Below are 27,978 nucleotides of genomic sequence, written 5' to 3' on the forward strand. Positions count from 1 at the left end.
TTGCCTTGGAGAAGCAGTTTTATTATGAAACCAAGAACGAAATGCAGTGTTTGCCCTGGCACACTACAAAACATCTCAAGCGAATAACCAGCAGAAGGATCACGAGCCAAATAGAAAATACGTCTTACAAAATCTGACATACAAAAAAAAAAAAAACAAACCAAACAATGGAATAAAGTTATTACATTAAATCGGGAAAGAGCAAGGGAGCTTCGATTCACTCGGCCATCGACAACCCACGACACAACGAAACCCGGACCCTGTGGCTTTTAGCTGCCCTTTGGGAAAGTAAACAAATGTCCAAGGTATTGCTTAGAGTCACTGAGGGCGCACACATGCAGTCAGACTGCAGACATCAGTGGAACAGAAGCAGTTTGAAGACTTCTACGTTAAAAAATATATATATATATTGCTTATTAAGAATCAGGTATAAGCCTCTGAAAAGCTCCCATTTGTACACACATCCGCTGTTCTCTGGCATCTTAAGGAGCCAAGCACGGACAACGCAAACGCCTTTCCGATAAAAGGTTACAGTCAGAAATCAAAGTCCTACAACTTCAGGAAGTCTCCAGGCAACAGAAGGTTTTCAGCCAAAACGCCCACCCAAAAATCCAAGCGGAGGCCTGGACCTCTGCTTATACCTGGGGCCGAGGTATCCGCGCGAGGGAAAGCACCGCACAAGGCGCGGCAGGAACGAACGCTTGCAACCGGAGCTAATTCTCTACGTACGAAGAAGAAAGGGCACCAGGCGGCTGCTCTCACTGCCGTGGCGCTGCCGGTCCGACGGCCACTGGCCTTGGGCTCCTGCACTTCGCTGCTGCGTGCCCGCACAAGCCACCCCGAGGAATTGCTTGTTACAGCCCCCTAGGAACGAAGGTGCCCTCCAAAATGCCGCAGCAACGGCGTGCGCTTAACAGGCTGCGGCAGCGCTGCCTCCCGTGGGACCCGGCCAAGGTTTCGCCCCGCAACTTGACTGCAACGGTCCCGGTTAACGCAGAAGGAACTGCCTTCTGCACGGCGACCGAGATCTTCTGCCCTGAACGCAGGTCCCAGGGCAGCAGCGGTGCCCTCCTGCACCCTCCGGCAGCTCGGAGAAGAGCGAGGCTTCTTCAGCAAGTGTGCGAGTCAACCAGCTCGCCAGCTGCTCTGAAGCAAAGAGAGGAGAAAATGAAACCCAGCCTGAGAACGCACTTGGACAAAGGGATTCTGCCGTTGTGTGTAAGGAGAGAAATGTTTCGCTGACCTTAGAGGGACCTGGAAAACGCGTGTGAAACGCCAGGAGCCCCAGAGGGCTTAACACGGCCGGATAAACGAAGCGGTCAGAACGGGCTCTCTTTGCAAGCGCGCTGCTACTTCTCCCTCCTCGTTTTAGGACACCAGTCTCGATCCAAGGTTAACCGGCAATTCCCGCTCTGACAATCCCCGTTAGCCTCACCCCGGGAAGGAAGGCAGCTGCGAAACTGCCCCGTGCGCTGGCTACCAAAGCGCCACTCCCCCGTTTCTGAAAACACGAGACCAAATCCTTCCCTGCCGTGCAACCTGCCGGGGCGCGGAGCGGAGCCCACATCCCACGTCGCGCTCTCCTGATGAAGTGTCCTTGTCCCAGCCGCCAGGAAGAGACCGCGACGCAGCTGAGCCTCGGGGCCCGTTTTCACAAGGTAAAGGAGGAGAAGACCAAGAGACGGAGGCAGCATCGAGACAGCAAACATCAAACACTTCCAACGGTTCCTTGCTCCAGCAGCAAACGTGAATTTTTAACCTAGAGCCGTGCCAGTGACAGCCGGGGAAGGACCCGGCTGCAGGACTTGGGGCTACCAAAGATGCAATAAGAACAGTTCCTTCTTTTTGCCCTACTTCTTCTTTTTTTTTTTAAAAAAAAAACAACTTCGTAACTTGAAAGAGTAAGTAGCACAATCATACAACTACGGGGGGTTCCCTGTCTACTCATCACTAAAACCTAGAGGAACAGAGTGTGAGAGTGAGAGAAAGGGGGGGAAAGAGAAAGAGTATGCACGCACTCGAGGCACACTGCAAGTGGGGGGAAGCCAGGGAGGACTGGCATCAGACAATCCCAAAGCGCTCTGCTCTTTTCCTCTTCTTTGCCTGCAAAAAAAAAAAAAACAAAAAACCATAAATAGAAGAAAATTCAAGACCAAGACCAGCGAATGAGTTCTTCTAAAGCCTCGCCCAGCCTGGTGGAGGATTTCCTACCAGCCTGGCGTGGGCAACAACGCCCGTGCACGGCAGCTCCAGCCCCTTCCTGAGCGCGCCGACACAAAGCCCGTTGGAGGGGAGGTTTTGTACCACGCTTGGCAGGGAGCTATGCAGGTTTTCTTCTAACCCTGGGACAAAGAGAGCCCCCAAATCCAGTAGCAGAAATATACAGTGCCTGAGATACAGTGCTGCTGAAGTCACTTCATCTTGCTGGCAACGCGCTACAAAAGGGTTGAGCTGGGAACAATGCCTACTTCAGAGGCCTAGAAACCCTTCCAGGCAGTGGGGAGGTGGGAAATGTAAAAGGGCAAAGGGTTAACACTCGCCTATTCATGGAAAAGGTGAGAGGGACACACTAAAACGCATTAAATATACTATTGCGTCTCTCAGATATGCCTCTAAGCCGATACACGAGGGGCGTATAAATCTTAATTTTTAGCAGGATAAATAGCCTGGGGGCAACAGAAGCCCTAATCAAGAATCTCCAGGGGAAAGGTGCATTTGAGTGCACACAATACTAGTAAAAAGACCTTTTTGTTCCAGGCACAATCTCCAAGTGACCTAACGGAAAAGCATGGAATCCCTCAGCCCAGCCGCCCCCTCCGCACGGGCCGCGGGGGCTCATTCTCCCATGCTCGGCGGCAGGCTGGGAGCGCTGCCCCGCGCGGGGCGGCGCTTCCGCAGCGAGCCAAGAACGGAACAAAAAAGGCCCCTGCGCCCCACCTGGACCGGCGAGATGGCCCTCGGGGAGCACACCAAACCCGCTTCTGGTGCGCCCGACCCTGGAGCCGCCCGGTTAAGCAGCTCCCGAGCCCCAGCAGCTCGTCCCGCCACGGCCGTTGCTCGTTTGTTAACGAGGGGGTCCCCGTCCGGGAGGAGCCCCCGGGTTCCCAGCAGCGGGGCGCTCGACGCCTGCGCTAGGGAAGGCGGCTGCGGCCCCCCAGCTGCACGGGGGGCTCCCCACAGCTCACCGGGAGCTCCCCGTGTCTGAGGAGGACAAGCGAGGGTGTACAGCGGCTCAGGACGACGTGAAGCAGAGGAAAGCCTAAAACGGCACAGAAGCGCCCCGAGGAGGTTACAAATTTCAAAGATGGGCCAAATGCACAGAAGAGAGATACGCCGAGGGGACGGAACAAAGCACGGAGGAGAAAAGCTGGAAACGGGGTCAGGATCTCAGTCCTCATTATGCTACGGGGTCTCTGGGGCTTTATTCTCAACGAGCAGAGGGCCCAGAAGCATCCAGGCCACGGGGAGCTGCGGAGCACGAGGAAGGGGAGCAGCGAGGCGCCTGCGGCGGCCGCCGCCCACCCTCTCGGGAGGGGGATTTTACCTCTGTGTCCTCTGTAGCTCCAGCCCCAGCTGAACTCGTCACGATGCCGAACCGCTCCTTCCTCTTCTTCAGCTTCTCGTCTTCTTCACTCTGGCACAAAGAAGGATGGGAATTTATTTTGCTGGCAAGGCCCCGAGGTACCCGTATTTACGGCAAATCGCGTCCCTCCTCCCCCTGCTCCCAGAGCAGGACAGAAATGTCCAGGCCGAGCCAGCTTCTCGTCTGCCTCGGCAAAGGGCGCTTGCCGTGGGGGCTCTGCGCACCAGCACGATGCCCTGCGGCACAGCAGACCCCGGGGGGCGCAGACCCCGGGGGGCGCAGACCCCAGGGGCCGGCCCCAGCTGATGGTTTTCGCAGGTGACCTCCCGCCCGCTGCACTCCGTGCCCCTTCTCTTGGAAACGTCTCCATTCGGAGATGGAAGCTCGGCACCCGCCCCATCTTCCCAAGTCCCATTTAATTTATTTCCAGCCCGAGCGAGCAAAATCCCCGCTGACATTTCCCAGAGCCTTCCGATCCCTGTTTTCTCGAGGTTCTCCAAAAAGCCTGGAGGCTCTTTTATTATCTCCGCTGCTATCACCCACGCCGATGTCCTCATCAGCGGTAATAGCCCAAGCCATCATCGCCCTAAAAGCCTCAACGCATCCACTTTCCGCAGATTTATCCCCTCGCTCTGGCCTCTTCTAGCTTTCTACGGCTAAGGCCGGCTGATTGCTCTGCTGCTGCTGCGGTTCCTCCTCCCTCCCCTGCCGCTAAGTGCATCTCACAGCCTCGCTCCCCACCCCGCCAGCCGCACCTCACCATCCCGGCGGGCGCACGGCCTCCCGCGGCCGTTTCGCCTCCTGGCAAACCGAGGGCCGCCAACGCCGTCGCCTGGGCCTCGAGAATTGCACGGAGCGGAACGAGGACCACGGGGGCATCGTCTTCGTAAGAATTTGTTAAAAAAGTGCCTCAAATCCCGGTGCTCCACCTGGATCAACTGCGATTACCCGCGGGACGGAGGGGCTGAACCGGCCCCGGCCCCGTTTACAGGCCGGGCTGTGAGCGCGCTCCTTTATTAATTAAGTCATTGCCAAACAGCGCGGCCAACGCCGTCCCGCTGAGCCAGCGGTGTCCTCAGCTCACCTGCCCCCCTGCCACCCCGCAGGGCGGCTCTGAAGGCAGCTCCGGCTCTAACCCCACCCGCGTCCCCCCTCCGCCGGGGTCCTCGGCACCCGAGCACCAAGGGCCGCGCTCGGTGCCTTGGCCGGCCCCGGGGCCGCGGGCGAACGCCCGTCCCCTGCTCCCAGGGGCGCCCGACCCAGCCCCCTGCCCTCCTTCGGACGGCGGCGGCATCCCCGAAAGCAGCGAGGCTCAGCGAACAAAGGGCGCGGGGAGGGATTTACCACCACGGGAGAAAGTCGCTCTCGGGAGCAGCGCAGCACCCGCCACGGCCACACAAAGAAAACCCGAGCCGTGCCCCCAGCGAGGGTGAAAGGGGCCCCGAAAAATCGCCGCCGGTGCCCGCGCCGTGCAAATCCCGCTCGGCGGAGGCGGGCCCCGAAGCCGCTTCGGCCAAGGCGAGCGCTGTGTCTTTAAAGGAGGCTCCCAGGGACCGCACCGAGCCGTAGGGTTTTATTTATTTTTGCAGTAAGCCGCCCCCCCGCCCCTCCGCCCCCGCCAGTGCCCTGCAGGGAAAGCACACAACGTCGCCCTAAATCAACACCGTCCTAATGATCTCGCTCACTTGACCCCCTAGCACGACAGTGTCAGATGCAAACACGCGTACAATAAACTTCACTCCATCTTTAGCTTCTCGCTGACAGGTTTTGATTCATGGGGTGCTGAAACCCATCTGAGGAAAATTACCTCTATCAAAACGCTGCTATCTCCGCATCTATCAACCCCTGGCAGTGCCCCGGGGCCGTGCTCCGGCGCGCAAATGGGCGCACCGGCATCTGCGGGGAAAGCTGACCTCTCTGGCAGGATGTCAGATTTATTTTCTAACCTTGCTATTTCTAGGCTTGTCCTCTCTGCGCTCACGCCACGATCGTTATTTTGCAGTTTGTCTAACGAAGGGGGGTGGGGGGGGGGAAGGAGAGGAAGAAAGATTGTACGGAGGGACTCCCAAGGCCCGAAGCTGAAACCTCTCCCGAGGTCTGGGAGCGAGGGAGCGCTCCCATGAGCATCGCGAGCCGCCGGCGCGGCGCTGCCTGCAGCCCCAAGGCTTTCGTTCGGGGGCCTGGGCTCCATCTGTGGGAGCGCCTCAAAGCAAAGCGGGGCCGCGAGGCGAGGAAGCGGGGCCGCGAGGCGAGGAAGCGGGGCCCGGCGCTGCTCCGAGGACCTTGGGCTTGCAGCAGCCGTTCGGTGAAGCGAGGCGAGCTGAGCAGCCCCCGGTGAGCCCAAGAAAAGTCCCAGGGGGCAGCCCGGGCTGCACAGCTCCAGCCAGCGGCGATGGCAGCCGGCTGTAGGTGCTCACATCACTTGTTCCCAAAAGCTGCAAGGATCCATTTAAACACCGGAGCGTTCCCTCTCTCCCGGGAGAAGGCAGAAGTGCCGCGGCTGGTGGTGGAAGAGTTAATGCCAAAAGGCATTAATTCCCGGTTTCCATGGTGCGCGGAGCAGCTCTGGCACTCACCGCTGCCCTGCGAGCGGAACAGATCCGCGCTCGGGGCAGGGAGAGCACAGCTGGTTACCTTTTAAAACGACACAAGCTCCCCGCGAGGCCGAGCGCTCAGATCTCCTCTTGACAGCGAGCCTCCCGGCCTCCTCTGCCCCCCGGGCTCAGCACGCCGCCAGCAACGCCCCGTGCGGCAGCGGCGCTCTGCTGGGGACGTTCTGCTCGACTCACCTCCGGGACCCCCAAGCTCTTCCCGAGGGGAAAAGCCCCACCGCCCGCCCCGATCGTGGCGGGCAGGGGCCGAGGTTGATCCCAGATCACTTAAAAGCTTCTCGCCGCCTTTCGTGTTCGGAGCAAGGAACGGCAGGCAGCGCCGCCCTCGGCCCCCGGCACCTGTTTGCACATTCGGGCTGCTAAATAAATGGTTCACCGGGAGCACCTCTGGTCCCCGTGCCACGTGAGCTGCTGCGGGGGGGTGAGGCCAGCGAGGCCGCTCCGTCCCTTAGCACGTCCACCGCCGCGCTCGCAGCATCCAGGCTCGAGCGCGCAGATTACACAGCAGCTGCTCCACGCGTGCGCCGCGAAACGAGGCTTCAGGAGCAGCGCCAGGCTCGTCGCAAGCACCTAGGCAGGGGAAAAACGAAGCAGCAGCCCGGCCCTTCGGGAGGCTCTGCACAGATTCACAACGGGCAGGAACCAACGGGAAGGGGAACGACGCACCAGAGATGCTCCACGTGTCCAAGTGCAGCCACCCCGCGGCGTGACCGTGGCTCGCTGCCGCGGTTTGGCACCAGCCACGTACCGGGTAAGGCGACCACCTCCTTCAAGGGGGCACGGGGTGACTCCTTCGGTGCACCGGCACCACGTCGGAGCAGCCAGGCTGCCACGAAATCTGCCCCCAGGCCAAGCTTCATGCTGCGCCGTCAGAGCGCTCCTCTCTCCGCAGATTAGAGCGGCCCCAGGAGAAAACCCTTCTGAATTTGCAGATGAACCCTGGAGTGTCCTCATCACAAATGCGGAGAGAGAGAGAGAGAGACACGAGCCTCCTCCGTAATCACGTCCTCGGCGTTTTCATCCTCAGAGAAAGGAAGGGTGTGTGCCCACATGTGTGTAAGCCGGGCCCTTCTGGTCACTCTCCTGTATCTCGCTGCAGCATGACGGATGGCAGGATGAAAAGCAGAGCCCCGAGGCTTTCAGGCGATGGTAGATTAATGATGACATGGCCTTGACCTCCAAAAGGTAAAGGTTATGAAACACTCAAGGGTAACTGGGCTTCCAATTTCATACCCAGGGGGTGAATGACAGCAACTGATGGTTTTATTCTCAGAAACACTCCAATCCTAGGACGCACAGCTGTCACCCACCACCTTTTTGAAATTCATCTCAACGTATTTATTCCTCCTGTTTCTTTCTCCGTGAAGGCTCTATCCGAGCGCTCCCAAGTCCTTCTGGAGTCCATCACCCAGAGGCACAAGGCGATGGGGAAGCCAGAGCCCATACAGGAGTACTCCACGCGCAGCCGGCGGCCCTTCCCACCCGGACCTGCAAAACTGCCTCTCGTGGGGCCCAGGGCTTGGAGCTCGCCACAGTGGGACACGCACTGAGACCAGCACAGACACTTGCAGCCCCTCTCCAAAATAACGCCAGCACGAGGACCCCACGCAGCTCGAATATCCGATACGAGCTCCTATCCAAGTCCTTACACAAACAGCGCGTTAGGGAGACCCTCGATGCCGCCAGCACGGAGGGATGGTTTCTAAAAATCGCAACTTGTTCACAATTACGCCACTTATGCGGATCCACGGGCCTCAGTGCATGCCAGAAACATTAAGCATGGCTTCATCTGCAAGGAAAACAGATACAAACCCCCCAGTGCCAGAAGCACAACTCAGAAGCATCCCATTGACCGCCTCGCAGCAAGCCGAGGGCGACTGCAAGTTCCTCCTCCAAGCACAGGAGCATCCAGTGTAGCTGCTTCCCAGTGGCCTCGGAGGATTTGCACATTTGCTGCTGCCTTTTCTGGAGCTAGATTACAGAATTAGCCCGCCAAGTCACCTCACGCTAAAGTAAAGCTTGACCTTCTGGCTTACCTCACCTGTAAAAAGCTTTCTGCGTCTGTGTGGGACAGATGTAGCGCAAGGATGAGCTGAAATCTAAGATCTTTATTAACAGAAGGAGATGGAAAAACTGAAGGGCACCGGTTGTTTGAAATGCTGTGCCCAGCTCTGGCTGCGCACCGGAGAGGTCCCCGTTTACTCACTCAGACTAACGAAACCCGAGCAACACGGGATCGGTGGCGGGCTTCCTTACGGCACGGCCTCAATTCTCTGCAGCTTTTTCAGCTTTACCCACGCTGAGGGCACCAAGCGGCTGCGGAGCTTGCTCCTGGCCCCTTCTTCCACCGCCCAGCTCGGACAACAGGTTGGGAAGGCAGAAAACGAAGTGGTTTTCCGTACCTCGTGTTGAACAGCCGGCAGTTCTGAGGTTTTCCTGTGTCAAGACACCGCGGCTTTCACAGTTAGAAGTTTATGCTCACCCCAAACGGGATCAGCGGGGGAGGAAGACAAAAAGTCACAGACAAGTGCTAAGAGTACACCTGCAACTCTCCCAGCGCTTCAGTGCCCGAGTTGAAAAGCATTCTTCGACTTAGACGTCAGAGATGAAACAAACATGTCAGGAATGCCACATGGCAAAGTGAAGGAGACACACTTCAGGTGCACCACAAGGCAAAAGGCCTCGGCAAGGGCTTTTCATCTCTTTGCACCCGCTGAACAGCATCTTAAATATCATAAGGCATTTACAGAGGCTCTTCCGTCCCGAAGTTCGCTCACCCCGGCGCGGGAAGGCTTTTGCACAGCCCCAGGTTTAGCAGCCTTACACCTGGCTCCGACAGCAGAGGCTGGACAGGGTAAAAGCTGCTTGGCACCCCAGAAGAGTCCAGCTGTTATTAAAAAGGAGCAACGGGGCGATGACTGAACACCATTTGAATTGCACATTAGCCCCAGATTTAAAAAAAAAAAAAAAAATCCATTCTATTCAAACCCAACGAGCGCAAAAACGGCAACACCCCACGGCGGCGTTAACCCTTCCCCTGCAAGCAGGGGCTCGAGCCCACGCGCCCCGGCGGGGCCACGCGGAGCACGCCACGACCTGCCGGCGAGCGGAGAGGCGTCCGCTCGCGGCTAGGTGCTCACCACGGTCAGCTTCACGAGGCAGACGAAGGAGGGGAAACTCCAGAGGGCTCGTGGAAGCGGCGCACGCTCGGTGCACGTGCGCCCGCCGCGGCTGCTGGCGCACGCTCCTGCTCCCGGGGCTCCCGCTGGACGCTGCCTGGTTTTGAGCCGAAGGCGATTTTATCTCCAGGCTTTGCGCACGCGCTCCAGGGGCTGGGAAGGGAAGCCAGGTGAGCGCTTGCCGCTCCTCGCCCCGAGGGCAGAAGATTTCTTCGGTAATGAGCGAGATGCAGGTTTGGAGAGAGACCAAAGAGCTTCCTCCTGCTCCCCGGAGGCTCCCAACGCACCTGCGGTGACTTCGTGTCCCGCAGGCACGCCGAGGCGCTGCGGGAGGGCAGTCGGGATGCGCGCGGGGCATCCTCGTGGCAGGCGGCCGAGGCAGGGGCTAGCAGCACGGCCCTGCCTTCCCTGGACCGTGGGCGAGGCGAGGAGGAAACGCTGCGGAGGCGCGCAGCATCGCTAGGTGAGATTTTTGGGCAGCAAGATCCCTACAGAAAGACCCAAGAGCAGCCAAAGCCCCAGACGGGGCCACCTCCCCCGGGGCAGCCAAGTTCCATGGCAAAGAAACAGATCTTTGGGGAAAACTACGAAAAGGAAGCGCGCGGGCTGCCAGCCTCCATCCAGCACTTCCCAGAGCCGCTCTGCGAGGACGCTTGCCACTTCCCTGCGCTACATCTTCAGGCTTCTTGCAGCCAGAGGAGATAAAAGGCGGCGGCTAAAGGCACTCGGAAAGTACCTTGCGTTTGATCTTTTATGGTCACTTAATTTGGTTTCTCCGTTACTGCCGAAAGCTTGAGGTTCTAGCGGAGCTGGAAGGGCAATCTGGTGAAAGCGCTGCCGCCTTGCAAATATTTGACTCCAGCCGATCCCCTAAGAGTTGTTAAATCTGCCCAGTTATTCCCCCCAGAACTCCAACCCGCAGCCAGCTGCGCTCCAAAGAGCGGAAAGAGCCCAGCCCAGCGAGGCTCCTGCTCTCAGCCCTCCACCAGACCTCCCGTGCCAACGCTCCTGTTTGCTTCCATGCCTTTTAAACAAGAACGGCGGCCAGAACAGGGGAAGAGCTGTATCAGCCCCCAAACCACCTGCGGAATTGAAGCGTTCAACCCCACGCGTTGTTACAGATCTGCTTTTTTAAAGAAGCTTCTTTCGGCCCCACGGGACGAGCCGGGCTGCTGGAGGGCCTAGGACCGTGGACCGCTGGTGCTGAGCAGGATTTCTCTGCCGCTGCTACAAGAGGAAGCTCTGCGCCCCCGCCAAAAGCCACGGCCGCTGCCGAAGGCCCAGCGCTGCTGCGGTGGTGAAAGAGCTTAGTTAATTTTCCGAGAGCAGGAGGAGCCGCTTAAGTTATCTTAATTAAATGGATTAGATGGAGAGGAGGGCATCCTCAGCAGAACTTCCCGAAGTTTAATTCAGCGGGAGACATTCCTCACGATCCCCCTTCGCACCCTCCGCGCGCACACGCACTCCCCCGTGCGTTTCACAGGGCTTTTTTTTTTTTTTTAAAGCCGTTTTTACTTTTGTCCTCGGCCGTGAAGAGGGGTTAAGGGGAAACCTGACTTTGTTTCTCTAGCTGCGATTGGAATAGGTTGCGGAGGGCCGGAGCGGGAGCCGGCTCTGCCATTCTTCCCTGGCTGCTCCTCCAAATTCCTGCAGCCAAATGGTTCAAGAGCTGCTGAATGGCACACATAATGACATCATTGATTGAACCATAATAGAAGGGAAAAGGGGGGGTGGGGAAAAGATGTATTTGTGTTACAGACAAAAGCTAAGTTCTGTTTCACAGCAGGGACCAATGAAGAACCAGATGACTGGACAGAGTGAGGTCAGAGAGTCCCCCCTAGCATTGTCTTCCCTTTGAGCGAGCCCTTCGCCACTCCCTAAAGGTTTGTTAGGGACGCAAATCCTTTTCAAACGGCACCGGGGATAAATACCAGATCAGGAGTCCCGCTGACCTCGCGCAGCTCTCTCGTCATTTATTTTTAAAAATGACATCGTGTGTGTGTGTAAGTGTGCGTAAAGGGCTGGGGTGGTGGTGTGGGGGGGGGGGAGCGCTTCGAAAGGGGCGATCCTAAACACTAAATTACCGCAAAAGTTGGAGCCTGGCAGAAGGCAGGGGCGGCAGCGGGCGCGCTGGGGGCTCTCCGCGTGCCGCAGGCGCCGGGTTCGGCGTTTCGCGACGGCCTTCCCCCTCCGGCGGGACCGGGCTGGTCGAGCAACGCTCGCGCTGCACCCGCGGCCGTCCCCGCAGCAGGGCAGGGAGTGCGGGGGGCGGCCAGCTGCCCAGGTTGTGCTGAAAGCAGCATTGGGGGCTGCTTCGGGTGCTGGTTTCTAGCCCTGCCTAGGCTCAGGCTAAAAACACCCCAGGGTCTCTAGCGAGCAGCAGGAAGTTTTAACGAAAGCCGCGGAGCTATCAGCCGTAGAAGGGCGCCCGATGCTCTCGCAGGCCCAGCCGCAAAAGTTTCCAGCACAAAGAGGAAAGAACAAAAGCGCGCGCAGAGCCCGCACCAAACCGGAGAGCGCTGCGCACGGAGGGGCTGAGGAAAGGCCCCGGGGTGGTTCTGCACAGCACCTCCCGCGGCATGAAGCCTCCGAGCCCCCTCGCACGTGCCCTGCGTTCCCACAGCACCGAGGGCAGTCCCCGGGGCACTGCCCGCGCCACCTCTGCCTGCTGTAGTTTATCCGCGGGGAAAGCAAGAGCGGACGTGCCGGCAGAGCGAGGGTCAGCCGTCCACGCAGCGCCGCCCTCGCCTTGCAAAGCCTCCGCTGAACAAAGCCGGGAGGTCGAGAATTAAAAGTTCCTGGCAGGGAAGGAAGAGAACCCAGAGCAGAGCGAGGACGGAGAAGGGGAAGAACCCGCCGTGCACGAGACCCGTGCCGCTGCCCAGGCAGGCGAGGAAGCTGGAGGCAAGACCCGCGAGACGAGGCAGGCTCTCGGCCCCTCGGGCTGCCAGGCTGAACGCGAAGCCTGCTCCCTGCAGGCTTCCAGGGATGTGGCCAGAAGGCAGCAGCGTCCCTGCTGGAGCTGCCCGGGGCGTCAGAGCTTTGCATTCCTGCCCCGCAACAATTGTCCAACAATCGCGTTCCAAATTCACCTTTATTCTCCCTGCACGGGAATCAAGCCGCACACAAACCGGCTTGCGGCAGCCAGCCAGCGGCTGCGAGCCTCAGCACCCGCATCTGCCAGCTCCAAAGCCCTCCGGGACGTTTCTACAAGCTGGCAAGAGGAAAGAAAAGCAGAGCCCAAGGCCAGGAGGCCACCCTGAGGACAACCAGGGTGAGAGACAGCTGGCGTGGTGGGTGGCCACGCTTGTTCTCAGCGATGAAGGCAAAGAGCAGCAGGACAGCAGAGCCTCCAAAGGCACCGGGCATCTTCCAACACAGAGACGACCAACAACCTGCCAAACGTTCTGCGAAAGCAGCTGACGCACAAACACCATTCCTCCGGAAAACACCTCTGAATATCTTCTCTGCTTGGCCGAGTCGTTAAGCACTTACTCTCCCTACTACACGCACGATGAGGCGGCCGCTGCTCCATGCGCAGCGACGGGAGCTGTTTGGGTCCACGGCACGCGCCGCTAGATGATCTTTAAGGTCCCTTCCAGCCCAAACCGTCCTCCGATTCCATGACCTCTGGCTCGTTAGGATTGCAATGAGATTCTTCCTTCCAGTAGCAAACCCAGACGGTTTTTCTCCCCTGCGTACAGCCTAGAGTTACTGGAGGTCTGCAAGGGAAAAGGCTGCTTGGAGAAAAGTCCCCATTTGCCTTCTAGGAAAGCTGACACCTTCACCTCCTTGCACAATGCCATCCCACGCCAGCAGGACCACCAGGGATCAGGACTGGAAGCCACAGCCCCGTCCCTCATCCCAGAGGGGACTATTGCACTGCCCTCGGCCACGGCGCATCGGGCCAGCAAAGACCACCGCCGAGCCCCTCCTGGGGAAACGGCCGCTTTGCCTCGAATGAAAAACACGAAAGCAGCAAAATAGAGGCCTGCTAAAACTTCACATTCGCCCTGTAACCTCAGACGCGGTTTTCCACGGGGTTACAGCCCTGTGAAGGTTCGGGCTCGTTTTGAAGCGCACCAGCGAGCCACGGGCTCCCGCTGGCCCCGCTGAGCCTCCCCTCCCCGCGTCCTGGGGGGGGGGGGCTCCAGAGCTGAGCTCGGCGGTGGGCACGCTCCCGGCAGCCAGCCCAACGCCCCCCCCGCTGCTTCCCACCCGCGCCTTCGCCCCCAAAAGGCGACAGCCACGCGGAGGAGGGCTGGGGTTAGGAAAACAACAATGCTGAGCGCAGCGTGCTGCCCGGGAGGGCTGCCTGAGTGCAGAACTGGTAAAAAAAAATCAAAAAACCCCGCAAAGCCCACCCGTGACGCAAGGGGCAGCGGGGAAGCTCCCTCCTGGGTGACCCCAGAGGGGGGCAGGGGCGGCAGAGGCCGGGCTCGCAGCACCCTTGTGCTAAAACGCCCGTGCCTGCCAGCACTATTCTTCACCTTGTCACTTCCCATTATCTTAAACCAACAGGGCTGCCTTCAGCCGCTCGCCCCGGAAAACAGCGGCGGCGCTTCGCAGGGGCCGGGGGAAGGAGCGGCGGCGCGGAGCGGGCGGCGGGGACGGCCGCACGCGGTGAGCACGCGTGCGCGGAGCGGGCAGGGGCCCTGCCGCGGCCCTCCGGAGGCTGCGGAGAAACACGGGCTCTTGGAGGATTTCCATAAATCCTTACAGGGAGCAGCTGGAAGCTCTCCAGCAGTTACCCGCGGGAGCATTAAGGCTGGGGTGCCCCCAAACTGCCCTCTCCCTCCTCGAGCCCGAGGCTTACCTTCCAACATACGCAGTTACCTATCTGCAGTCACCTTTTTTTGGCAAAAGCTAACGCGAAGAGAGGCGCCAAACGCCTCAGCCTTCTTCGGGCCGCCTCCCGATAAGCCCACCGTAAGCATTCCTGCAATTAGCGCGGGCTAACAGCTTTCTGGATCGTCTCTCCCTACGGGATGCCATCCCGCCAGCTTCGACACCGCTTGCTAGCGCGCGGTTTTGTACCGGGACCTTTCTGACTTTGCTTCCACGCATTCGCGCGACTCCGGCTGCATTCTTTTATTCTGACCTACTTTCTGCTTCCTGCAGGACCGCTGAAAAGTTTCTGTGACATGCAAAAAAAACCCACACGTGAGGTGTTTCAGAGGGCCTCGCTTTCAGTTCACTTTTTAAAACCAGGACTATTTTTAATCTTCCCCCCCTGTAAATCCAGCTGCCTTAGTTACCCGCTAGTCCAACTCAGAGGGAGATTGAAAATCCTTTAAAAATTACCTAAAGCAGCTTTTTTAAATACCTAAAAATATTAAGGTTTAAAAAAACTTAACGTCATGGGAATTTCAGGGCACGTAAAAGCGTCCCGAACACGGCACCGGGATTGCGCCCGGAGCACTCCCTGCCACAGTGCGGTCACGGCACCCCAGCTCCTCCGTACCTGGCGGGCTGTGCTGCCCGTTCCGCGGGCAGAGAAAAACTTCTCGAAATTGCACGTAGAAAGAAGTGCCAAACGCTACAGAAACCCATCCCGCCGGCAGGACTTGTACCGTGGTCCTGAGCGGGAAGGATGTGGGGGCAACATCCAGCCGAAGCGATGGACGTCGCAGGACAAGTCCTCCTCAGCCACCGAGGGGTCGCAGCACGCCGAAGATGCTTTTCTGGGCCATCTTTTATCCGTACCCTAATCACGGCGCGCGACTGAAGGTAAGAGGGGAAGAGGAATTAAAAGGAGGACCACAAAGAGAAGGGCCTGGGTTGCAACCCAGAGGAGACGGCGCTCCCCCACTCCGTGCTGCCCCAGCGGAGACTGCGTGGAAAGCAGAGAGGGGAGCAAGGGGGCCACGGAGGTGACGACAGGCAGAGGGAGGGAGCTTGAGGCAAAAAATTATGCCGGGGCACGTGCCCTCGCAGGCAGAGCGGGAGCTCTGTCTTCAGAGCGACAGCAAGGCTCGTTCCTCAAGCACAAACCGGCCACGTAAGCCAGCTGTGCTTCTCCGAACCGCAGGCGTGCGCCACCACGTACAACGCGCCTGTCCCTGGTGCCGGCTAGGAACAATCCCCTTCCACCAGCCCTTTTCCCTGCCTCCCTGCCGACATCAGCACTTCTCCCCACCACCACTCGTTTGCTTCCTTGGTGGTTAATAGCTTCTCATCCAGGGTTGGCAGGGGGCGCTTGGAAAGATTGCAGGCAGCAAGATTATCCGGGAAAAGGATTCCTCCCCAGCACGTTATTATAAGCTTGCTGGAAGACAAACAATTAAGGCAATTGTTTTCTCTCTCTCGTTTAGGTATTTGGTATACACACAAACTTTCTGCTGGTCGACTGACCCCTGCTCTGCTCCAACACCACACCAACGTCACGCAGTCAGCCTGCCAGCTCCCCCCGGCTAATCTCAGGCAGCGAGCACAGCAGTTCTCATCTGCCACATGTGAAACAAGCTCTCATTAACGAGAACTAAGCCAGCGTTAATCCAGAACCCTGACCGACAGACGTATTAAAACGTTAACTCCTCCAAGCCACGGGTCAGCACCTTTAGATCAGGGGGGATACTTCAGCACACGGTGCTGCTGCTGCTGCTGCTCAGGACCCCAACCGTCCCCGCCGCTCTCGCGACAGGTCCCGAGGCTCGGTGCCCCAGCTGTAAAATGGAAGACTTGCAGCTGGGCGCAGAGAAGTTATTCGAGGCGACGCGCGGCTCGGGAGGCGCGCTCCGAACAGTGAAACTCTCCCCAAAACGGCCGCCCGAAAAGGCACCGAGGCGACGATGGGAAAACGGGGCAATTCCCCCGGGAAAACGGGGCAATTCCCCCGGGACGTTGGGGAAAATCAGGCAAATCCCCCGCGAGAACGGGAGCGCCGTGAGCGCTCGTCCCCTCGGGGCGGGAGATCTGCAGGCGAGGAGCCTTTGTCTCCCCACGTTCGAGCGAGCACCGGGACTCCTGACGGGAGTGACCTTGGCGCAGCCGCTTCCCCTCTCCGCTCGCAGCCTCTACCGGAGGAGGGTTAATCAGCTAATTGTTCGCGAGGCACTTGGAGACCTCCGCGTTAAAGAGGAGATATAAAAGCCAATTATTTTGGTCATCTGCTCAGATCGGGGGAAGGTATTTGATAACGCAATACAAAAAGGTGGCAAACAGAGCTTTTATGTTATCCCAAGGGCTCTCGCTGTCCGCTTGGTGCCAACGCTTCCCCAGCGGGAGACTTACGAGGCTATTTTATACATAAAGAGCGAGCCTTCCCCTCGGAGAAACGCTTCCGAGCCACGGCCACGACGCAGGCAGCTCCCTCTGCAGCATCCAGCCCTGCATATAAAACACGCAGCTAAACACCCTCCCCTGGGGAGCGGCGACTCGGAGTGTTACAGGGAGCAGCTGCTATAGAGAGGGACCATTTACAAGCGTGGGGGGTTAAGTACAACTAACAGGAGTCAAGGGATGGGAGCTTTAGGTCAGAGCGTGCGCTTTAACAGGAGGCCTCGGAGGGGAGCGTTAGCGCTACGGGGAGATAAACGCTTGCTTGATTTGTTTTAAAAATTAATTTGATGGCCTCGCGCTGCCTTGAGACAAATGAGCACCTGCCTCTGCGGCTCGAGCGGAGCCAGCCTCTCTGTTCTGCCCGCTCTCCTCTCAGCAGCCGCCGTCTCGCTTTCCCTCCAGGCAGGGAGGAAGAGGATTTTAAACTTGAAAGATTTCTACGCTAGAGGGCTAACGGAGGGGGAAGGGGGGTTCAAAGCTACAGATGAGTTCACAGCCACTAACGCAGCTCTGTGTTTGCTCCCTGCCCACAGCGGGTCTGAAATCCCCCTTAGCTACGATTCTCCCCCCCACCCCCCCACATCCCTACCCCTCCCCAAACCAATTTGAATAGGAAATGAAGTGTGGCTCCGCGGAGACAATGGTTTATTGTAAAGTTTTTTGCTGCGACGCGCGGTATAAAAACCTGCCAAGGCACACGTAAACATTTGCAACCGCCAGGCTCCCCCGTAATGAAAAGCTATAAAGAACACCCAGGTGGGAAGCACAATACCACCAGCTAATTAAAGTAACCAATAATATTCCTCCCAGGAATGCAGGAGCGTGTTCCGCTCAGTGGGAGAAGCCACTTCTAAGCCCATGAACTCGGCTTCCCGGTGGAGCAAACAACAACAACAACAAAAAAAAAGGACGCGGCGAGGCGGGCGCTGCTCCGTGGAGCGCGGGGCGCACAAAAAGCCGAGCGCGGGGCAGCCCGGGGGGGGCTGGAGCTGAGCTGCCGCGGGCTCAGGACCCCCAGGCAAGGCGTTGCGCCCGCCGGCAGGTCTCCACCCGCACACCGAGGAGCGGTTCATCAGCGCACACGACTGCCTGGGGAGCTGAGACCCTCGCGCTTTGGGGTTTTCAGCATGCGCAAGGGCCACGGGGCAGCTCCGGGACCCGGCTCCTTCCCCAAGGCCCCAGCCGCACAACCCCGCTGCGGGAAGGCCACAGCCGTAAACGTCGCCGAGGCGTATATCCCTCCTGAAAAATGGGAGCTCCTGGCGGCAGGGTTAATGATGTTTGAGCAGCCTCTCACCCCGAGCTCCACATCTCCCAGCTTTAACGCGCTGGCCTCCTTCCCCCACCCCCAAAGGGACAGGAGAGGGAAGGGGGGGGGGGTGGAAACAGCGACCTCCGATGCCAGATATTTTCTACATCAGTGAATTCCCGGGGCCGGTAGAATAAAGCAGAACGCTCGTACACGGAGAAAAAGGCAGCAAAAAAGGTCAAATCTGTCCCCCCCCCCGCGAGGAGGAGAGGGGCTTATTTCGCGGGGCTGGAGGGAAGATAAACCTCCCCTCGCTCTTCCCCTTTCCAGCTGGAGAGGAGAGGTCTCCATGCCAACATCAGCCAGCTGTTATGGCCGGACAATCCCTCCTCGCTCCCCGCTATTCCTGAGCGCTGCTGCCCATGGGCATTTCTCCCTGGCAAAAATAAATAGCTCCAAGCCCAAACTCACCCCCCTTACAAAGCTCATCTCATTTGTACTTCAGTTATTTCCTACCGGGGAGCTCTGGACTCCTCCTCCTCTTCGTGGAGCTCATTACCTCGCTCTTTACACCCTCGGCTCCTACCCCAACCAGAAGCGGGCGCTTACGCAGCACGAGTCAAACGCCCGAAAACAAACCGATTAAAACCCGCCCACCGGCGCCGCTTCCCATGCTTTAAGACGAACAGCCTTAAAATTCAACACCTCTATTCGCCCGTCGTAACTTCCTCCAAACCATACTAAGAAAGTCTCACCCAAAACGAACAGAGGGAAGGGTGAAGGAAGCGACGCTGACGGAAATCCCCCGGGGCCCGGCGCCCACACTGCCGCACGAACAACAGGACGTAAAACCCCAAGAGGCACACGAGGGCTCTGAGCGTCACTGCGTGCTACGGGCTGGAGCACCGGGCTCCTCTGGAGGTGCAAGGAGCGTCCTGGAGGCCGATGCACCTTACCTTCTTGGAGAGCGAAGAGACATTCAGCCCAAACCTCTGAGCCCTTTCCTTTAATTTATCCATGTTCACCTATAAAGACATAGGAAACAATTCACGATTTAGGATCACCGCCACTCGAGTAGCAGCAGCCCAAAGCTGGCCTGGTGGCTCGGAACACCCAAAGGATAAACTCCAGGGTGGTGGCGCCCTCCTGAAGGAGCAGCTGCACCCGGTACTCGTCCTGCGGGAGCCTGGCCGACACAAACAAGAATTAAACGGCCTCTCAGGCAGACTTGCCCACGCTCTTGGAAATCATCACCGCTCTCTGGCTGCCGCAGGTTTAAGAAATCCTTGCTGCACCCGCATTCTTCCCAAACCATGAAGTCACGTCTGATCGGGTCCTGTGACCAAGCGGCTTGCCAGCACAGCACCCAGCCTCGCTGGAATTTCCCGGAGAGGCGAGAGCCACCCTTACAGCACTTGTCCCTCGCACAACACCTGGGCACGGGCTTTCAGGGAGAAATCTACAGCGTGGAGCTCTGCGGAGGAAGCCCCGGTGCTGTTCTGCCTCTCAGATGTTCGTGCAAAAGTCTTTTATGCCCCTGGCACAAGAGAAACCCAGAACTCTGCCTCGCGACAGATCCTGGGGTGGCTTAAGGCTGCTCTCCTCATCCTTAGCCCAGCACCAAGCACTAAGCCAGCTGCAGCGCGAGACCAGAGCTCTCGGCCATGCACACTCCAGTGCCTCCTACTTCAACCTGGAAAGCAGACAGGCAAAGCAGCACTGGCCAAACCGGAGTGATTTACTACGGGTCATTTGTAATTTCCATTCCAGAAGCAGGATTCAAGCAAGTCAAAGTCAAATAATGAAAACGAGGCATACGAAAAAAAAAAAATCGAGTGTCCACCCGCGTTCCCTCTGGCATTTCATTCTACGATCAGCTCACCTGAGAACATTGTCACAGGAGGCAGCCAAATCCTACACAGGGAGGGGAACCCACCCGAGCGGGCCTCCCCACCGCCCCTCGCTCCGTGCTCTTCTCAGAGCATTTCGATGCTTTAGGCCACCCCTGCAGACGGGAACTCTCCGCACAAATTACAACCCACGTTAGGAGCCTGAGCAGCGGTAACCCCTGAACAAGAAGCGTGTCTTACCGTAGGTTTGCTGTCTGCAGAGAGGCCTGAAATGAGGAGGGAAGCGAAAAAAGAAAACCCAGTTAGAGAACAAACAGCCAGAGCAGCATCTTATCCGACAAGAGGCGCAGGGAAGTCAGGGCTGCCTGAAGCAGTCACGCACCTGCCCGGCACGGACTGGTAAAGAATTTCTGTCCCACTTTTCCCAGCTTTACCTCCGCTCTCCAAATTCTTCTCATCCCCGGGTCAGTTTTTCCCACCCACAAAACTGCTGCTATCCTCACCTTGCTAAGAGAGCTCTGCCAATTGAGCCTGGCATTTTAAAAGAAGCCGAAGGACGTTGGACACCCCCATCGGGGTTACCACGCCTGGCTGGCGTCCTCCGGTTGGGCTTGGGAGTACAAGACGCCGACAGATGCCCGAACTACCAAGAAAATTACACATGCATTTCATCCGGAGTCTACAATCCCTGCTCAGAGCTTCTGGGCCTGGGCAGGAAGAGGGACAGAGGGTGAAACAGTCTCCACCAGGTTTGGTTTTTTTTTTTTCCCCCCAGGAATAAATAAATATTTGCAGTAGGGTCACTCCATGAATTAGCTCTGGTTCACCTTCTCACCTTTAGTCGAAACTGTGGCCAAACCAAACCTGCGGAAAGCAAACAAAGCTTAGTCAGACTCAGGCACACGTGAGGCGGGCAAGCATCTAACACGTCGAGCCCTGGGTTAGCAAAGCAGTTTTTCCTTCAGATACTTTTCCCAGGTGTAATTCAGGCAAACAGGTTCGTGGGCAAGAGTGACCGGAATCCAGTTACTGTTGCCTCCTGTGCCTACTGCAGCAACTCCTGCATTTACTCTGTAAACAGCAATTCCTCGCTTAATTCAGAAAGGCAACCTCAATGCCCAGGGAACTAGCTGGCTCAGCAGCAGCTAGCCACTTTTGCCTTTCGCTGCCCTGTCTCTCCAGCGTAACTTTCAGCAGCACTAGGAATCGCACCGGTACTGAGCACTCCACAATGAGACGCAGCCCAGCTTTGAGGCGCGCGTCTCCTGGCTCACGAGGAGCACGACCTCAACGCACGCCTTGCGGCGAGCGTCTGCAGACCCCTGAGGAAATCCGTCCGGTTTCTTCAGGCTGGAGGCAAATTCCACCTCTGCCTCACACTCAGCCCCAGCGCTGCCGTCCCAGCACGGCAGCAGGCAAAGAGCCAGGTCCGCACCACGCCAGCGCAGCCTGCCGCTGCCGGATGCGTCCCGCGAGGTCTCCTCCTCCCGAGGAGGAAAGAGAGAAGGCTCCGGGCGTGGACTCACCGAGCCGCGCGCGCCGCCTTCTTGCTCTCCAGGCTCACGGGCACGTTGAAGCGTTCGGCCCTCTTCTGCATCCTCTGGAGGGAGGAGAGGAAAAAGAGCCCCGGTGAGCAGAGCGAAGATTTCAGGCGTACAGAAAGAAAGCACGAAGAGGCACCCAGACAAGACAGCGGACGGGTAACGCCTCCACGTGCCAGCAGCACGTGGGCTGGGACGGAAAAAGCCTCCTCCTGTGCCTGCAGGTAACGGGAGAGCTGCTGCAGGCACCTCGAGCCATCCAGGGGGCCGCCCCGTAACCTCCAGGATGCATGCTTGACCGAAGGATGCTCTCAAAGCCCTAACGACTTCGGTCCAAATAATAAAGGCGCCCTTCAGAAAAAGCTACAGCCGGCCGCAAGAGCAAACGGCTCTACTTCCGGGCTCTGTTTGCCCTGGCCTACAAGAAAAAGGGGTTTTATCGCCCTGTTACTCGGGGAGCGCTCCCAGGACAGGAGGCGTGCCAGAGGGGAGCGGGGCCGGGGAGCCGACGGCAGCAGACGAGCAGCCTGAGGTGCTCCGAGGCTGCAGCCGGGCTGGAGGCGCAGCAGGCGGGAGCGCTCGCCTCGCCCGGGGAAGCCCTTGCGCCTTACGGCTGGCTTGCAAAAAAAACAACAAAAAAAAAGAGGCAAACAAGATTTCTTTGGCTACGCAAAAGGCCAGAGAAATATGCTAGGAGAAGAGATGGGGTGGGGGGGGGGTTGTTTTCAGGGACCTTATTTATTTGGCGCAAGCCTTTTCGTGAGAGACCGCTGCCATTCACGCAGCCGGCTTGGCCTCGCAAGCAGAGCTTGTCGTTAGCAGCACAATTTGAGGCAAAATTCAGCTCTGTAGAAAGGATTCAGCCTGCCGCAGGCACGGCTTGCCCGGACCACAGCACGCTGCCCAAGCCACAGAGAAGCTCAGAAGTGTCGGAAGTGCAAGCGTCGCTCCAACGAGCCTTAAATCCCCTTAAAAGCTTAAGGGAAATATTTAACATTTTATTATTACACAAGGGCCCAAAAATGCGTTTGGTGTTTTAGAGGTTAGAGAAACAGATATTATTGGAGTGGAAACATTTACTTTAGCCGAAAGCACAGTGAGGAGCATAATAAACATTTGCATCAAAACATAAATGTTTAGAGAAGGCGGATCAGGAACACCACTCCTAACGGTGTCAGCACCAAAGAACTTTTTACTCAACTGAGAAAAGAAAAACGTGTTAGCGCCCGCCTCCAAACCCCTTTCCCCATTCCGACACCTTGAGGAACATCCAAAAGGGAGACTTGGACGGACAGCTTCTGAGAGGGCTCCCCGCTATCGAAAGGCCGTGCCGGATCAGAGAAAGGCTCCCCCTGCCCCAACACCCTGCCTGAAGCTGATCCTAAAAGGTCACAACCAAGGCGGGGAGGCACCGCAGCTGACGACGTCCTGAACTTTGAGCTGAGCTCACGTTTGCGTTCACTCAACCCCGATGGGCTCCCTCCTGGGATTCGTCTCCCTGCTTTACGAAACCACCGCCGTTTCTTACAACCGCAGCGGCCAGCGTTACTGCCCACAGGTCTGAATCGCGCGCTAGAGGGGAGAACAATTCCCCTTTTATCTTCAAAAAGCGTCCAGAACGTGATTTTGCTGAAAACTATCCAATCCACGCTCAATCAAAAAAAAAAAAGTGGTTTTCCTGTGAATAGGTTCCACGGAATTTGGAAAAAAAAAGGGACAAGAGTGCGATTTCAGCAGGTCTGCTTAACTGGCGCTGTAAGCGGCCGCGGGCAGCCCCGAGCCACAGGGGACGCGGCTCCTCCGGCAACACGCCCAGCTCACACCAGGTACCACGCTTCTCCTCGTTACTCCTCCAGCTGAGGTCCTAATCCTCCGCTTGCGCCATCACCCTGGTTGCTGTGGAAATGGCCGTGTCCCAAACAGAAGATTAGGGCTCTAAAGTCGTGGGGAACAGCAGGGAGACAAGAATCGTGTTTTCGTACCCGTTTCTCATGGAGCGTAAGTGAAAAATAAGGGGGTTGGGGATTAGAGAACCAGAATCAGAGTCTCGAAACTCGAAGTTTCGCAAAGCTTCCCCAGAGGAATCAGCAGCTTCTGAGCGTTTTTGTTTGAAATAAGCCCAGCAAATCTAAGCGACAAAGCTACGGGAGATAAGGACGGGGCGATCTGTTAGCTCATACCAGTGCCTCCCAAACTGATTGGGGAGCTTTGAAGCTTCGCATGCCTGAAGCAATCGGGCCTGCAGCGAGCCCCAAGGGACGGGGCTGTGCCACAGCCTGGGGAACCCCGCTGCGGGGTTTCATGCTCCCAACAGCAGGAAGGGAAGTACAGTTTATACGCTACAGTAATAACAGGGGCAGTTTGAGGCTACGGGGACGCTACGGGGCTAAGTCCACCTTTGCCTGCAGGGGAGGGACGCGCCGGGAGCGACTCGGCCTGTCCCTAAGCTGGAAATATCGCGGCAGGGTCAGCGGTGGCTGGTGGCAGACAAACGGCAGCCCCCAGCAAGGAAAGAGGCGTTCCCGGACAACTGAGAGAGGCATTCCGTAAGATCCCATCAAAACGGGACGTGCCGTGGGGGTCACCACCCCGCTAGGTCGGTCCGCAGCCAGCGACCGGTCGTTAATATAAAATCAAGCCAAAAAAAGCAGGTTTACAACGGAAACACTGACACAGCCCCGGCCACGTACAAAAGAGCCTCCGAACGAAGCGAACAAGGAAGCCGACGCCTCAGCAAAGAGGACAGAGCAGCGGAAGGAACCTTACCTCCATCTGCGAGATTTCTGAGGTTATTTTCACTACTTTCTTTTCTGTATTCCTAGAGGCGTGGGGAAAGAAAGAAAGAAATCGGTCAGAAGAGCTCCCGCTGGCTTCCTCTCGTGCCTCAGCAGGAGAGGGGTCGGGGTTCTCCCCCCAGCCGCCCCCCCACCACCCCCGGTTAGCTGAGGGTCCACTCCCAAACCGCCCGCGGCCGCAAGCCGGCACCCCTTGTAGGGGCAGGCTGAGAGCCCAGGTACGGGGCTGAAGCACGAAGCCCACGAAACCTCCGCGCCCAGGGTGCCCGAGGGAACGCAGAGCAGTGAAGGCGCAGCCGCCGGTTCTCCTCCCAGCCAAAGGAGCGCCTGGGGCACTCCTGAGCTCCTTCAGCAACGATGGGAAACAAGCCCCGAAAGAGCAAAAGACACGAGAGCCACCCTCAACGCCCTCACCCGCCCCCCACGCAGGCTTGGAGAAGATCGAACTCTGTTTGAGGGGAGAGGGGCGCCCCGCGATCGCAGGGGGGGGCTGCAGAAGCTTCTCGAAACCCGGGAGGATGTCACAACAAGAGGCTGCAGACCCGCACGCCCGGGAACAACCTCCCGCACGTCTTAAGGCTCTTAACAGCAACGCTCGGCTCTTGTTAGAAGCCCAAAGCCTCGACTGCCTGCCCTGAGGAGCTTTATTCCTTTACGGCCCTCGAACACAAAGGGCTGTTCTGTTCTAGTTCATGGGACAGCCGCAGGCAGCTCTCCCCAGGTCAGCGCCCGCAGCCCAGCCCGGGCTCCGTTTCAAACGCACGCACACTTCCGAACAATGTGCAGCTGACAACAGCGGGACCGGCAAAAAGCCCGAACGAAAATATAATGGAGGGGGCGTGCTCCGAGGTTTATGCTCCGAAAACAGAGCTCGGGCTCGAGGCGGGGTGTGGGGGGGAAACAAAAGAGCAAGAGACAAAGTTCGGAAGTTCCCAGGCTAAATGAAACATCCTCCTCCTCCTCCAAACAACTCCCATAAAACAGCGGGTCGCAGCCAGCCTCATTAAGGCCTCCCATTTAGGAAAAACGCGCTGCTTTTGTTCCAGAGTCCCGGACAGGTTTCTCATTTTATGCCCTGAAAGGTAGTAATGGTTTAATAACGCTGTCACAGGAAGCAATTCGGCCGGGGCCGGCCGGCCGCGCTCCCGGCGCAGCGCTGCGGGCGCAGGACGCCCCCTCCTGCCCGCACAGCACCGCACGGTCCCGGGGCCCAGCACCCGAAGCCAGCCCCTCAGGTGCGCCCAGCGCCGCGGAATGCCACGGCGCTGAGGCTCCTTGCTCACAGGGACGCCCAAAGGCACGCGAACTCCGAGCTGGTTTCAGCCCGAGCTCCAAACCCGGGCCGTGCCGAGCTCGAGCCGCCACCCGCGGCCTCGGAAGCGACCCTGGGAGCGGTTTTTCCTCCTCCGAGCTGCCCTCGCTGCGGGGGCTGCGACCCCTCCGGCCTCCGTGGGGGTCTCGGGAGCCTCGCAAAGAGCCCGCAAGCGTTTGGAGGAGGCGGAGCGCGCCCCCCCCGTGCGCCCCTCGCATTCCCCGCAGGTTTGCTTTGGCCCACGCAGAGAGGATAGTTACACGTCGGGCGATTTTACGGGAGGCTCTTCGACTTTGACGGGCGGCTCCGGCGGCTTCTGCTCTTCTTCCTGCGAGGGAAGAGAGTCGAGAAGAGGTCAGGAGGAGCCCAGCAGCTGGGCAGGAGCACAGCACCCCGCAGGGAAGGCTGCCAGGGCCCTGAACTCTCTGGCTCGACAGGGACGTGCCTGTATTTCAGCCCGCACGCACCCGAGGGGTTCTGTAACGTGTGTCAGAGCAACCGGGGAGACTCCGCGTCACCGGAGACGAGCGCTCAGCTCCCGAGCGTGAGCGGCGGCTGTCAGCCCGCACACGGACTTTCTTTTAATACCCCAAAGCCAGCCTCTTACCACAAAGCCCAGGCTTCGCAAGGCTCAGGAAATAATTCAAAAGTCGGCCAGCGGAGCCAGCAAACACCGAAACTACACAGTTCCCGTTGTCTCGTGCCGCTCTAGGAAGGCTTCATTGGCCTTCTCCCACCAAACGCGTTTTGGAACGCTGGGGGGAAGCTCCCGTGTGCCTCCCACGTCCCTGCGGGGCCGCGTGCTTGAACGTCACCTCCTCAGCTTTAAGGCTCCCTCCCACCCACGATCCAGCCCTCCGCCCGCTTTTACAACACCAGCCGGGCGATCGGCTCTCCCCTTTTCTTTGCCAGAAGCACTGCACCCCCCGACCGACGTTTGCTGTTTGGTTACTGACAAAAACGCAGCACGGCTCCTGCTGAACCCAGGCAGAACTCCCCTTTTCTGAAGCAGCAACCGCGCACAGAGCCCACCCGCTCTTCCAAAACCCAGGCTTTCACGCACCCTGCACGTTAACGCAGCAACACTGAGCCTTTGCCATCAGACCCAGTGGGTTTCGACCCCCCGGGGAGTTGCAGCAGTGCTTTAAAACGGTGCCGGGCAGCGCCCGTTGCGAGGCGGCCTCCAGCGCTGCCCCCTCGCCCCACCGACCTCCCAGCTGGGCTCGGCACAGCGAAACCCAACACGGCCACCCAGAGGCCGCGCGCCGCCAGGCCAGCCCCGAACATTTACCTCTATTTCTTCTCCCAGAACGTCTTCCTCGTTCGCTTCTTCTTCAGCTAAAGAAGAAAAAAGGAACAGATCGATTGATAACGGGGATTACTGGAGTGATACCTGGCTTCTCTGAGAAGCCCGCTACGAATGCTTGACTCCCAAAACAAGGAGGGGAGAGGCAGAGCCACAGCGATGTGCCCAAACGAGGCCTCCTCCCGCACAAACAAAGGCCGAAGCCCGGGAGCTCTCTCACCACCGGGAGCTCTCTCACCGCCGCCAACCCCGAGCAGCAGCCGCAGCCCGGGGGGGGGCTCTGGGAAGGAGCCCCCCGTGCCCGTCTGCGGGGTGAGGAGGGGGAGGCGCAGGCGTACCGTGCTCCTCCAGGTAGGCCTGCAGCCGGTTGATGAGATCCTGCTTGTTCCCCTTTGCCTCCAGGCCACGGGCCAGGCACTCCTGCTTCAGCTCCGCCAGCTGCAATGGAGGAAGCTCCGATTAACAGGTGAGATTAACGGGGCGAGGGGGGAGACGCAAGGCAACGGAAAATAACGAAAAAAGGGGAAAACGGCGCACAAACGAGGCAGGTTTTTATCAGCCCGCGGGGCCGCTCCGCACGCTGAGCCCCAACCCCCCAACCCCCTTCCCCTGCCTTTGCTCCGGGCACCCCCGTTGCCCCCGTTGCTCCCCGGGGCCTGCGGGCGCGGAACGGCCCGGACGGCCTCAGGGCTGCGGGGCGCGACCCCAAACAGCCCGGGGGGGGGCACCGGGAAGCGGCACCGGGAGGCGGCGGCGGCTCCCCACGCAGCCCCGGGGGCGGCGGGCAGGCGGGCGGCTCCATGTGCATGCGAGCGCGGCCCAGGCCGGGAACCGGGTCCCAGCGGGCACCCCTCGGGCCCCACCGGGCACCCCCCGGGCTCCCAACCGGGGGCCCCCGCAGGGCCCGGCGGCGGGAGGCGCTGCCCCGGGCCCGGTCACGGCCCAGCGGCGGCGGCGGGAGCCTGGGCTCATCGGCCCCGGGCCCCCTGAGTGCTGGCGGGGGGCAGAGGCTCGGCAGAGCCCCGTGGAGGCGGCGCAGGCCCCGCCGATGCCCGCCGGTACCTTCAGCTTGTGGAGCTCCACGGGCTCCGCCGCCATCTTGTCGCCCCCTCAGGCCGCCGCCGCTGCTGCCGCCGGCCCCGCCCCCCGCCGGCAGCCCGCTGCCCAATCACGGCTGCGCTTCCTGGACCGGCGATTTCAAACTGCCGCCCAACACCGGCCGCGCCGATTGGACGGCTCCCCGCGGCGCCTCCCGCTCGCCGTTGGCTCT

The 27,978-nt window shown here is 58.9% G+C and overlaps 1 protein-coding gene across 2 annotated transcripts; it reads right to left on the reverse strand.

Moving 5' to 3' along the window:
* Positions 1-27,930, reverse strand: SARNP (SAP domain containing ribonucleoprotein). Of its 2 annotated transcripts, XM_083814503.1 has the most exons (11): positions 27,771-27,929; positions 27,047-27,146; positions 26,694-26,740; positions 25,663-25,730; positions 24,062-24,113; positions 21,281-21,354; positions 20,590-20,618; positions 19,995-20,020; positions 18,861-18,929; positions 3,545-3,634; positions 1-2,103 (listed from the first exon to the last, which is right to left on the reverse strand). In XM_083814503.1, the coding sequence occupies exons 1-11, from the start codon at positions 27,804-27,806 to the stop codon at positions 2,062-2,064; spliced, it is 633 nt and encodes a 210-aa protein (XP_083670629.1). In that variant the 5' UTR covers positions 27,807-27,929; the 3' UTR covers positions 1-2,061. The 2 variants fall into 2 exon arrangements, with proteins under 2 accessions (XP_083670629.1, XP_083670630.1); XM_083814504.1 differs by lacking the exon at positions 18,861-18,929 and having other exon boundaries at positions 27,771-27,930.
* Positions 27,931-27,978: the final 48 nt, after the last annotated feature.

This window comes from Anser anser (assembly GCF_964211835.1).
Source record: "Anser anser genome assembly, chromosome: 30".
In the NCBI taxonomy this organism is placed as follows: Eukaryota; Metazoa; Chordata; class Aves; order Anseriformes; family Anatidae; genus Anser; species Anser anser.

Excerpts from the sequence above, each read along its gene's own strand:
- SARNP (XM_083814503.1), bottom strand. The coding sequence starts at position 27,806 with ATGGCGGCGGAGCCCGTGGAGCTCCACAAGCTGAAG. Across the intron at positions 25,731-26,693 it reads TTCTGGGAGAAGAAATAGAG|GAAGAAGAGCAGAAGCCGCC; the intron begins GTAAATGTTCGG and ends CTTCCCTCGCAG. Across the intron at positions 20,021-20,589 it reads GGCCACAGTTTCGACTAAAG|GCCTCTCTGCAGACAGCAAA; the intron begins GTGAGAAGGTGA and ends TCCTCATTTCAG.